The sequence below is a fragment of the Macaca mulatta genome, chromosome 14, assembly GCF_049350105.2.
Source record: "Macaca mulatta isolate MMU2019108-1 chromosome 14, T2T-MMU8v2.0, whole genome shotgun sequence".
Lineage (NCBI taxonomy): Eukaryota > Metazoa > Chordata > Mammalia > Primates > Cercopithecidae > Macaca > Macaca mulatta.
The window spans coordinates 131,056,212-131,069,706 of record NC_133419.1 but is presented as its reverse complement, the minus strand read 5'-3'; the positions used below and the strand labels follow the sequence as shown (position 1 = coordinate 131,069,706).

The 13,495-nt window shown below is 41.5% G+C and overlaps 1 protein-coding gene across 2 annotated transcripts in view; it reads left to right on the top strand.

The window, feature by feature from the left end:
* The window catches only part of LOC144334499 (uncharacterized), a 68,887-nt gene extending 61,281 nt beyond the window's left edge, over nucleotides 1–7,606 (top strand). For both annotated transcript variants that reach the window (XM_077964702.1, XM_077964703.1), the window contains exon 4: nucleotides 7,075–7,606. In XM_077964702.1, the coding sequence (XP_077820828.1) occupies nucleotides 7,075–7,289 (215 nt within the window). In that variant the 3' untranslated portion in view covers nucleotides 7,290–7,606. The remainder of the gene's footprint in view (nucleotides 1–7,074) is intronic.
* The last annotated feature ends 5,889 nt before the right edge of the window (nucleotides 7,607–13,495 follow it).

Below are 13,495 nucleotides of genomic sequence, written 5' to 3'. Positions count from 1 at the left end.
CTTCAGCCTCACCTCGCATAACCAGATGCCTTTATGTATGATGCTTTGGTTTTAAGGTGAACCTCTAAGCATATGAAATGCTACCTCTTGCTTTCAATAATGTAGTAGTTTGATTCCTTTGCTTCTTCCTATAATGCTGCTGGACCTTGTGGATATAACATACATGCGATTTTAAAATGTGGCCCATACTTGAGGCCACATTATCTTGGTTTTACAATTCTGACATGGTTTGAATGTATGTGTCCTTCAAAATTCATATGTTGAAACTTAAATCCCAAAGTGATGGTCATAAAAGTTGGGTCGTGTAGGGGGTGATTATGATACAATAAATACATTATTTACCCAGATAGTGAGGGCAAATGCATCCTCAGCAAGGTTTCCCCTTTAACAAAAAGCAGCCTCCGAATCATTTCTCTTCTAGCAAAGAGCAGCCTGAAAAATTGAGCTGCAGACATAGATAAGCAAGCTGGAAGCTTGCACAGGTGGATGCTGACAACTGTGCCAATAGAAAAGGGCTACCTGGAAGCCAAGTAGGTTCAACATGGAGGCTCCATCTTCCCTTTTCTTTGCCACCAGACAGTAAAGAAGTATGCAACATGGCACTGGCCTGGTAGAGAACCCATCGGCATAATAAAAGATTAGAGTGGGGTGGCCAGGTTTTCACACACTATGTAAATGGCACACCTGGTCCAACCAATCTTTCGTGTCCCATGTAAATCAGACACCGCCTCCTCAAGCCCATCTATAAAACCTTCTGCATCTCACTGCAGAACTGGCAACGCATTTTCTCCGGGCCCCCTCTGCCACAGAGAGCTCTTCTCTTTCTTTTGTGCATTGAACTTGAACTCTTAACCTCACTCTGGTGTGTCCGCATCCGGTTTTCTGTGGCCATGACACAACAAATCTTGGGTATTTACCCCAGACAATGACACCACTTCAATTAGGCCATGGGGGCTCTGCCCCGTGAGCAAAATTAGTACCCTTATAAAAGGGCTTGAGGGAGTGAGCTCACCCCTTCTGCTGTTCAACTTCCACCACGTGAGGACACAGCAAGAAGGCACCATCCTGGAAGCAGACAATAAGGCCTCACCATACACAAAGTATCTGCCAGTGCCTTGATCTGAGACTTCCCACCCTCTAGAACTGTGAGAAACAAATATCCATTGTATATAAATTACTCAGTATAAGGTATTTAGTCATAGCAGCCCAAATGGACTAAGAAAAATTCTATCAGCTGATTGGTACAGTCAGGCTCTGTGGACTTATCAATATACGAGGTACAAAGGGGCTGTTTTATTACTCCATAAAGAAAAAAAATTATTATTTCCAAATTTGCTTCACTGTCAAACTCCATTTGCAAATGTCTCTCTTGCTTTCTTATTTTTACTGGTACTGTGGAGAACAAGACATCAGGAAATCTGAGCCAAATTGCTACATTCACCTTTCACTAGTTCTCCCATTTAGAGTTTTGCTTCTTTTTACATCATCTCAGATGCCTGTGCCAGGTTGGAATTCACAAATCATAACTATGACAATGTCACTGTCTTGGTCAAAAGTCTTCAATAAACTCTTCTTTGTTCATGGAATACACTAAAAACAACTTGAATCCAAGGTCTCCTCAAGCTGCCTCTCCAGCCATATCCTCTCCAGCCATATCCCTTCATGCATCTAAATCCTGGCTTACCCACCATATCCCGACAATGTCCTGACATCTCCATCCCCACACACTCGCTCGCGACTGGCCCCTACCCATTTTTGCTTTCGAGTCCTTGCAAAAATGCAGCCTCCTACGTAAAGCCCATCTGGAGCCCCTTCAATTGTCTGTGATTGGTGCCTTTTTAAAACCTTATGGAAAATTTTCCCCTTAAAATGATGTATTTTCAATTATATGTTTACACTGTATTTAATTTAAAATAAAATTTAAAAAATAAAAAGAAGGTAAGAGTTAAGTCTCCCTTGACAAGCCCACCCAATCCCAGGCTCTGCAGATGCATCTATATGCATATATATGAATACAAAATGTGTGTGCAGACTTGTGGTTTTTGTCATAAATATTAGGACATTTGCGGTTTTTTCAACTTGTGTTTCTTAAAATGTTATCACAGCCCCGGAGGGCCTGCCTGCTCGAGCCCCAATTCACAGATCAATCTTCCCTTTAGTCATTCTCTTCTTTAATTTCTGTGCTACAGCTCTGCTGGCCTTCCTCCTACTCTTTAGCTGTATCTGTGCTCCTTTCTGGCACGGGTCTTTTCACATCCTCTCTTTCCTCCCTGAGGCCTCTCATCCATTTCTCAGCTCAAATACAATTTTATCAGAGATGCCTTCTTGGATTATCAGAGTTGGTGCAATCTTCCTAATAAATACTCTCAAATCATCATGTAGAATTCATAACAATTGTACTGTAAACTACTCAGTGGTGAGAACTGCTCCTGTGCTCTGCCATGCCGCCACTTAGCAGACATTCGATAATTCATTGAACGAATGAATAAATCACACTTTATAATAAGATATGTATTTGTTTATTTGCCTTAAGTCGGTCCCTTCCTACATACAGCCAGGGACAACGAGTATTTTATTCACCACTGAATACCCAGAAATCACCACAATATCTGGATTATAATGGAATCTCCATGTTTGTTAAATGATTGAATGGGCGAATATGTACAATAATGAAAAAAGTCTTACAAATACATACAAAAATAACAGAAACTCCAGTAGAAACACAAGCAAAGTACATAAACAAGAAATTAATAGAATAAAAGTACAAATTACTGGTAAATATATGAAAAATATTTATTTTCATTATAATAAAAAAGAATTTTAAAACATTCCACATTTTGGATATCAATGGCAAACAATTACAAGGTTGAAAAACAGTCCATATTGGTCAGAGGTGAAGAAACAATCATTTCATGAGAGTATCAACTGGCGTAACACTGGTGTAGAGCAGTTTTGTAGTACATATTTAAATTTTAGGGCCAGGATCAGTGGCTCATGCCTGTAATCTCAACATTTTGGGAGGCTGGGGCGAGAGGATTACTTGGGCTGAGGAGTTTGAGACCAGCCTGAGCAACAGAGCAAAACACTGGCTCTCCACAAAATAAACAAATTAGCCAGGTGTGGTGGTGCACACCTGAAATCCCAGCTAGTTAGGAGGCTGAGGCAGGAGGATTGCTTGAGCCCAGGGGGCTGAGGCTGCAGTGAGCCATGATTGTGCCACTGCACTCCAGCTTAGGCAGCAGAGTGAGATCCTGTCTCAAAAATAAAAAACAAATAAATAAAATAAAATAAAAATTTAAAGATGTATACTTGTTAACCTGGCAATTCCATTTTCTCTATGGAAATACTTCATGAATTCGTAATGAATGGGTGAAAATATATTTAGTGCAGGATTGAATATAATACAAATATTCAATAAGAATGGACTGCATATAAAATCATGGTTAATTTATGTTAAAATTATCACACAATGGAATATTCAACTACTAATGAAATAAGGTAGATCTATCAGCATCAATGTGAAGATATCTAATATATATCATTGAGTTTAGAAATTCATGTAGAACTGATTGATTTATAAAGATAGATATATATTTACATTAATATAGATATATTTAGACAATATATTTATATTTATATGAGCATATTTATATAAAGTTACATTGCTAAATAAATATAAATATATTGACATATAAAATATAAATTTCGATATAGTTACATAAGTATGCCCAACTGCTTACAACCATCTCTAGAGATATAGGACTATAGAGGAATTTCAACTTTTTAAGTTATCTATTTTTATATTATTTGAATGCAGATGAACATATGTTACCTTTATAATCAGAAAAACAAATATTTCAAAAACAAAATGTAGAAACTCTTTAATTAAAATACAAAGGCAAGAGAATCTTTTAAGAAATGCCTGAATATAAGGGTTCAGCTAGAAACTAATAAATGAGTTCTGTAATTTACAAATTTTATAGTGATGAATGATTCGGCATCACAAGACACATCTGCTGGTATAAAACTGCCTTTACAACTAGTCTTCAAGTCAGAGTATACTCCTTAGATTTCAAAATACAACTTGCTCCCCGTAAAAGTCCCTTGGGAGTCTCCAAACATTTAATATTGCCCCAACAACAACAATCATAAAGGTGTGACTGATGCTGAGAAAGGAACACAATGCCAGTGAATCCTGACAACAGGAAACTCGAACAGGAGCCGTGGCTTCCTATGGACAAAAGGGTGCCCAGGAGTACCTGTACGTCCCTGTGAGGGATGGAGCAGCCCTCTGCTTGCATGTTGTCTAAAACGGCAAGTTGTAGATGTTCCTATGTCCTTCCAGGCTATTCTAGCTCTGCCTGGCCTCTAATCCTCGGCTTTGCCTCCAAGCCCCTTCCCCAACACACACACACACACACACACGCGTGCGCACACACACGCAGGCACACTTTTTTGTTTCTTTTTAAACACTATTCCTGATCTTTGAATTTCTCAACTAACCTTGGTTCCCCAGCATAATCCCTGGTGCTCTGCAAGAGCTATTGGCTCAGATGAGCCACTGGGCTTTTGCCTTTCTTGATCACCTGTGGGGAAACCCTCATTTCTACTTCTGTGGACCTGAATCCTGCCACTTCCCAGTTTGCCAGACACCCCAAGAGGCCTACCCTGTTTCCTGTGGGGGTTTAGAGAGAGAAAACAGACAGTATGTTAACAACACCTACCAGATAATCAGAGGAACAATGCTGAATCCAAAAGCACTCGCAATCCGAATGCTTTCTGCTATTTTATAGATATATAGTATATAGTTTTCATCTAAAGCTATACAAAATAGCCAGTATGTGGACTAAACATGAAGTAAACACAAAAATAATATTAGTCAAAAGGCAGCTACCTTCACAGGGGCAGCCTAGAATTCCCCTTGGTTAGAGATTTTGGGCAAGAACATTTGTAAGGCTCCTTCGCTAAGAGCTAACACACCGGAGAAAGGAGAGGGGGCTCTGCGTGAAATGAGACATTTTCAGCATTTGTTTTTAAAAGGAAGGATAAGAGAAGAGCCAAGGAAATAGTAAGGGTTTGTACCAGGGCAGGAAGACCAGTGGAATGTTCTGGCGACAGTGTGGCCAAAGCACATTTGAAGAATGGTAAGGCCTACTCTTCTATGTGCGGCTGTTTGTGTTTCTATGTCATACATCCATTTTAATACCCCTTTTCCCTCCTCCTAAAAGCTGTAGAAATGTCTTCGCTGTTCACCTTAATTTTTTATGTGAGAGTATTTTGGTTTCTTTAATTTCTACAATGGATAAGCGTTTTATGGGATATAAATGGAGCCAAAGTGACAAGCAGGAAAGAAGTAGCCCAGGACACAGAAGAGGCCTTAAGAACACAGCTTCACTCTGCCCCCTCCCCATGAATTCAAAGAAATATTAGTGGAACTTCAGAAATCCATTGGCAATAGTGGTGGGAAATTCTTGCTAATTTTGCCTAATCTCAAGAGAGGCAGAGAGGCCTCAGCTGACATCTAGAAAACAAAGAAACACAATGCAAAATTGTAAATACATGCAATTTACCCATCTTTTTTTCAAAAGTTGACATATCTCAGCCTTCATGTATAGATAGACACACATACACACACACAGACACACACACACACAAGGGAATGGAATGCTGTGAAGGATGAACGGCTGTGATTAGGTAAGTATGACTGAGCAAGCTCTAGCCTCAGCCTTTTCTTCCAATCCTCCCCAAAGTGTGTTCTTTAAAATCCACAACAGTACCGGGGAGGATGGGAGGAGGGAAAAACAAGAATAAAAAAAAATTTAAATAGCAGCTAAACATAAACTTGAATAGAAAGGATCTAAAGCTATAAAAAAATAGCCAAATCCGATGAATATGAGGGGGAAAGATATACCCATATTTAAAAGATTGAATTTAATAGAATATCTTAGTAAAAATGTATTTAAAAGCTTTTTTTCCAAGCTAAAAAAAAAGTTAGAGGACTTATATGTTATTAGGAAAGTTTTAATAGGTGCATGAGTTGCATGGTCTACCTCTGCTTCTCTCCATTAAAGAGCCCCTTGTGGAGATTCTGGTAGGACAAACCTGGCCAGCCAACCCCATGCTTTGCCAACTCACATTCTCTCCCTAATCGGCTCCTCAGAATTCTGATATGAAGCACACTCCAGTGATTCTGAGGGAGGCCAAAGTAAATATCCACTGTAGGTGAGTTTTCTGGAAATTTGGGGTAAAAGAGAAGGCTTCATCACGTCCTTTTCGAACGGCATCACCTACCATATAAGCCTTAACCACCTTCTTCCCAATTCTCCTTCCCAAAGGCCCTCCTGAGCAGCCCCCTCGCCAATGTGAATGCCCAAGGCTCTGGTGGAAACAAAGTCTTCCATGATTCCTCCAGCAACTTTAAACAATGTGTAGTGACTGAAATGTGCCAGGCGTCTTTGAGAAAGTCTCATCTTCCTTAGCATTTTCTAGAGTTTTGGGGTTGAGTTAAAATATGTTGATGTAAACTTGCTGGGTGTTGGAACTGTGCAAAGCAGAAAGGATTCCATACTGGGCATCACCCTAAAGGATGTTAATCTTGGGTTGTTCAGTGGCAGCTTTCTGACCACAGACAAGTCAATCTCTCCAGACCTCACATCTTTCCTTGGCCCATAAAGTGATCAGATCATATTTGCTGAAATAATAATAGTATATGCAAGGCTCTGGCTAAGTGAGTTACATTCATTCTAACATTTCATCTTCACCAAAATTCTAACTGGTATGTGTATTATCTGCATTTTACAGATGATTTCTAAAAATTGCTTCTCATCCTAATATTTTTAAACTCTAGATAATTGTCATATTCATTTGGGTTCTTATTTTTCTTCAAAGTTACTGGAATTTATTTTTAAAGGATTTATTATAGGCATTTCTAAAATGATGAGACATCATTACCCATGGATTCAGGAAACGAGATTGCTAATTTTGATGTTAAAACTGTTTCTGATTACCCTGATGAACTCTCCATTCTTCCTAAATTCACCAATTACTCATTTCTGTTTTTTCCTCGCTCTTTAGATTTGATTCATCTGCACGCTCCACGGAGGCTGTTTCAGATGAGCCATCATGCTGATGTCTGTAGGCACATCTCAGGATCCTTTCAGGCAGAGGAATGGGAAGTCGATGATGTCCAAGCAAGGGGGATGTGTTTTTCTCCAATTGTGAAGTCCCACTCAACAAGAGGCTGTGGTCTGAATGCACGTGTCCTCTCCAGAATTCATGCTGAAACCTGAACACCAATGTGATAGTATTAAGAGTGGGGCCTTTAGGAGTTGATTAAATCCTGAGGGTGGATCCCTTGTGAATGGGATTAGTGACCTTATGAATGGGCTGGAACTTAAAGTAAAATAAAAATTAAAAAACAAAAAAAGAAAGGGCTAGGAAAACTGTCTAAGTCCTTTTACTCTTTTGCTTGTGGCCACGTGAGGACACAGCAACAAGGTGCCATCTTGGAAGCAGAGATGAAAGCAGACACCGAACCTGCCAGCTCCTTGATCTTGGGCTTTCCCGCCTCCAGAACTGTCAGCAATAAATGTATGTTACCTACAAATTGCCCAGTCTAAGGTATTTTGCTATAGCAGCATAAGCAGACTGAGACAACAGGTATTGGCCTCTCCCAGAATCATGGAGGGCTGTTTTACGTCTGAGTCAGGTGCAGCTGATGGGGGTCTTTAATTGGGAATTGGTCATGGCTGGCCTGCTCTGATCCTCTGGAATTTACAGCAGGTACAAACTGGGGAATGAGCAGTTAAGTCCAAATTAAATGAAAAAGCTCCAGAGAAGCAGCTGATTTTGCTCAGGGTTTTCATTTTGAAGCATCTGTAATTTGGAATAATTAGAAGCATTTCAGACTCTTGTCCAGCTCTAGTCCAGTAGAAATCCTGGGGACTCTGAGGCCACTTGAGGGGCGATCAAGGTTGTGAAAAACTGACTCTTAGGAGAGTTATTCAGTCATCTGCAGCTGCAGTTCCTCTGAAAATCCCTGAGATGTACATGGTCATCTGGTTTCCCAGATGAAGAAATCACAAGCTTCTCTAAAGAACAGCGGGGCAGTTAGGTGAAAAGTGAACAATACAGTCAGTCCACCCATTTGTTCTTTCCCTGTGTGTCAAATAACTCATTTCTGCAGGTGCAGCCCCAGTTTTGAAAATCAGGAGCCTTGTCTCGCAGCCCCAGTTCTGCCAATGACAAGCTGCGACATGTGGGGAACATCAGTCACCCATGTCTCTGGCTTCAGTTTCTATACCTATAAAATAAGTGTTGGACAGGTTGAAATTCTTTCAGCTGTAGCAAAACTGTGATTCTATGAACCACACCATTTGTTGTGCTGTCATGGAAACAGCCTGAGGCTCAATTAACCTTACCAATTTCCCCAAAGGACTGACCTGAGGCAGAGTGGTGCCCCTGCTTTAGAAGTCTCCACAGTTCAGGTGAGGGAAGCTGCGCAGGGTGGGAGGAGAGAAATGGGAATTCAGCCTGTGGGCTTTGGCATCTTTACCCCAGCCCACTCTTTGGGCTAAACATGTATGTTCTTTTAAAAGGAGAGAAGGCAGGTCCTTAAACTTGGAAGAGGGATGACTCCTGCATTCTAAATAAGGAATGAATGGAGTGCTTCCCAGCTAAGTTTGCAAATGAGAGTTCTTTTAAAATGAATATTCTTTAAATAGGGGTCCATGAACATTTTTCTAGGGACTAGCCAAGCATTGACTGTTTTAAGGGAATTAATGTTCAGATTCTCAACTTAGATGTGTATTCCTTCTGCCTCATAATATACCTGCTTCTGTAGTTCACATTTCCGAACTCTTTTCTTCCCCCAGCCAACTTCTGCTTTACGAAAACACTGTGTGCCTCTCACCCATCCTGAATCTCCCGAGGGTGCGTTACTTGCACTGTGAAAACCTGGGTGCCACCCACAGGGACAGCTCTAGAACACGTCTGTCCTGAAGGAGATTCCCCCGAGAGAGACATAAGGACATATTTTCCTTAGAAAATACTGGAGGTGAAGGTATTGGACTTCATCTGGTGACAAGCCCAGGCTAAGGCTATTTATGCCTTAGCTAAGAATTTGGATTCAGAAGTGAGACAATTGTCACAAGGATGCCAGTGAACTTGTTAGATTTCAAAACTGAAGTCCAACTTTTTCTGAAATAAATAGTCTGATATGGCTTCTTCCCACCCCTGGTCCCATTAGCCCCATGTCTGTGTCAAATGCTGTTCCCATGAGTTCTGACCTCCGTGCTTCTTTTCAACAAACTTCTCAAGCCACATTGTCCTTGTCCTTATGCGCAGCCCCTAGACCAGGCCTCCTGAGGCAGGACGGCTGGTGCTACTCACTGTAAGTTCCCAGAGCCTGGTATACAGCTAGCTGCTTTGGGTGTGCAAAGTATTTGTTAAATAAATGAGTGAACCAATCAATCCATGGAATTTTGTTTTTAGTTGAAGATCTTATAGTCAGAGCATGACTGTGGAGTACAACGGTCTTGTAACCTGCAGACTCATTTCTATTATCCATGGAGGGTGACCACCTCATTATTTTTTATTTATTTTTTATTTTTTATTTTTTTTGAGACCGAGTTTCACTCTTGTTTCCCAGGCTGGAGTGCAATAGCATGATCTCGGCTCACCGCAACCTCCGCCTCCTGGGTTCAGGTGATTCTCCTGCCTAAGCCTCCCAAGTAGCTGGGATTACAAGCATGCACCTCCATGTCTGGCTAATTTTGTATTTTTAGTAGAAATGGGGTTTCTCCATGTTGGTCAGGCTGGTCTTGAACTCCCAACTTCAGGTGACCAGCCCGCCTCAGCCTCCCAAAGTGTTGAGATTACAGGCGTGAGCCACCACACTCGGCCGACCACCTCATTTTTAAGGTGATGGCATCCAGTCCTTCACTGAAGACTGCAAGTGGCTAGACATGAAGAAGAGTGTGGATGACAAGTGTCAGACTCTGTAAAATATTTGAAGAGATTTATTCTGAGCCAAATATAAATGGTCATGACCCGTGACACAGCCATCAGGAGATCCTGACAACATGTGCCCAATGCGAGTGGGGTGCAGCTTGATTTTATACATTTTGGGGAGACATGAGACATCAATAAAATACATTTAAGACTTACATTGGTTTGGTCCAGAAAGGTAGGACAACTTGAAGGTGGGGGTGCGGGCTTCCAGGTTATAGGTAGATTTAAAATTTCTCTGATTGGCAATTAGTTGAAAGAGTTTATCCAAAGAGCTGGAATCAATAGAAAGGAATGTCTGGGTTTTGATAAGAGGTTATAGAGACCACAGTTTTGTCATGTAGATGAAGCCTCCAGGTAGCAGGCTTCAGAGAGAACAGATTATACATGTTGCTTGCCAGACTGAAGGTCCGCTTTAATGCTAGAGAGGTTTAATGAGGCGTTTCCAAACCTCACTTCCCGTCACAGCCTCAACCAGTCTTTCAGGTTAAATCTTAGGGTGCCCTGGCTAAAGAGGGCATTCAGATGGTTGGGGGTGGGAGATTAGAATTTTATTTTTGGTTTACAAGAAGCAAAGAATCTGTGAAAGAGGCACAGAGACTTTCGGGCTGCACCAGCTGTCCAGCCTCTTATTTCCCTCCCAAATCCATTCACCTCTCCAGCAACCCAGACCAGTCTCACTCAGGTTTTTGTTTTTATTTAGTGGAGACAGGGTCTTGCTATATTGCCGGGTAATCCTGGGCAACAAGTGATCCTCCAGCAGTGGCTGCCCAAAGTACTGGGACTCCAGGCATGAGCCACTGCTCCCGGCCCTGTCTCCATTTTGACCTCAGCTAGCAGACTCTGGGCACTGTTTCTCCATCGGGAGCCCATTGGGAGCTCCTCCACCAGCATGCTGAGCCCTGCGGAGGTGATCCACACGTGTCTGGGAGGGGAGACACTTGCAAAGTGCCTGTGCCCCACAACTGTGGGTGACTCTGGTACTCACTCAGGTAAGAGCTCCCAACAGTTTTCAGCCCATTTCCCCTAGGGCTTCCTGGGCGTAAGGCCTAAGGAGAATCAGCAAGAATCCAAAAAGGAGGCTGAAAATCTTAGAACGATTGGAAAAAACCAACAGCCTTAATTACTTTACTTTACTTTCATTTTTATTCAGTTTTCATTTTATTAAATAATTTTCCTTCTACCAGACGTGTGTCCCCTTTAGCTGACTGGCCTGTGAGAAATGAAACCAACATGTTTTCTCACACTTATGCTAAACAGTTCTGGGACTAAATAAATGCTCCTCTTTATCAATAAACAAGACTGTGTCTGGACAAAACAAATCGTAGTGACTTGCTCCAGAAAATATTTGTTCCTGAAAGATAAGATGGCGAACCAATAAAATAGCTTACTTAACAAGACTAAGAGCTCATTCAGTAAGACATACCTCAAGATCTCTCCTCACTGGTCTCATTAACCCAAAGCTAACATGTCATCAACTCTACCCAATCTCAACTCGTTCTCTACCTTTCAGGACATGATTTTAACGTCCCCCTGTCCAAGTTCTAAAACCCTGTAACATACTTATCCTTTTAGAGATACTGCCAACACTCTGTCAAGATGGCATTCTTCCAGACTGGGCACAGTGGCCCATGCCTATAATCCCAGCACTTTGGGAGGCCAAGGTGGGGAAAATCATGCGGTCAGGAGTTTGAGACCAGACTGACCAACATGGTGAAACCCCATCTCTACTTAAAATACAAATATTAGCTGGGTGTGGTGGCAGGCGCCTGTAATCCCAGCTACTCAGGAGGCTGAGGCAGGAGAATCGCTTGAACCCAGAAGGCAGAGGTTGCAGTAAGCTGAGATCACACCACTGCACTCCAACCTGAGATGCAGAGCAAGACTCCATCTTAAAAAAAAAAAGATGGTGTTCTTTCATATTGCAGTAAGTCTAACAACTCAGTTTTTTTCTAATGAGCAAGTTTTTCTGGAGGTCTTTTGGAGGGGGGCAGTGGTGAACATCTGGGAGGTCTAAGAATAAACTAAGATGACCATTAGATTGCAGGTGAAGGGAAGGAATGATGGAGCAGAACATAGGAGCACTACTAACATCACCAGACCAAAGCAAAGTTTATGACCATAAGCATTCTTGAAAATGTTTCCTATTGCTGAGTCAAGCTAGGAAACAAAAAGAAATTCCACTTAAAATTTTTATCTGAACATAGGAATTTCATAAAATGCAAGCCCCAGCCTAGGCACTTGGAGCTATCCTTCCTCAGGCATCTGTTTATAAAACCATTTTAGATCTACAACATTATAAGCTGCTGTGGGAATGATCTATTTCAGTCATTTTATGATTAGTGACTCCTAGCTTAAATATCTTTGCTTATCACCTACTTAGTGATTTGGCTGCATCTAGAATCCAGGTCTCCTAGGGTATATTTAGGGAGAGGCAGAGCCCTAGAAATGTGATTGTATCAGAGAGAAACATACTCTTCAGAATCTTAAAATCCCAAAGAGGTAAAATGCTGCCTCCTTGGCCTACGGTGGGCCTTTGCAAATGCTAACTTCTCTGTTCGGAATGCTGTCTACGACTAGTATCTTATTCTGGTTAATTCCTCCTTATCCTGGAGAATCCACCTAAGGTTTATCCGGGCCACACGGACCAAGTCAGGCCCCCAGTTATTTTCTCTCACAGCAGACTTTGCTTCTTTGTAGCACCTCTCAGAACTGCAGTCAAATGATTAATTGGATATTTATTCCGTAGGGTCTACCTCCCTCTTTGGAATGTAAATTCCCAGAAGACAGAGACTATCAGTTATATAGGCCGAACATTGTCTCTCAAGCATATTATGCCATGCTGCACCGAGGAGATGCTCCATAACTGTTCATGGGATACATGCAATGTCCTTCCTTTTCAACTCACTTCTTAAAATATTTTCAAAATCTTATTATCTCTTCAAGGCCAAAGTTAAATGTCATCTCCTTAGTAAACCCTTTTTCACAACTCTCTTAACATTTAAATTGGTCACTTTTTCCTCTGGATGCCCAAAGCATGTTGATATTTAAGTCACAGCACATGGCTGACTCTTAAGAAATTGCCGTTTTCTTTAAATAAGCCAAGGTGGTTGAATACCTGCAATCCATGTTATTAAGTCTAATAGTTTCTGCTTTCATCCTTCTTGTTAATATATAAATTCCTGGAACACAAGAACCACCGTTGTGCATCTCCAGTATATGAAACAGTTAGTATAGGGCCTGGTACACAGCAGATGCTTAATAAGTGTTGGTTATAAGAATGCCTGACTGACTGATTCATCGCCCCTCCAGCTTATACTGGTGTCCAAAGTGACCTTTATCCATGGGACTCCTCCAAATTCTGGCCACTCCCTGATGACAAAAAGCCTTTATGGGCTAAATACTTCTTCTTTTTCTGTTTCCAGTTGGACACCTTCACTCAGAGTGAGGGAATTCATTCCCGACTCACAGAAACCACAGGCCATGG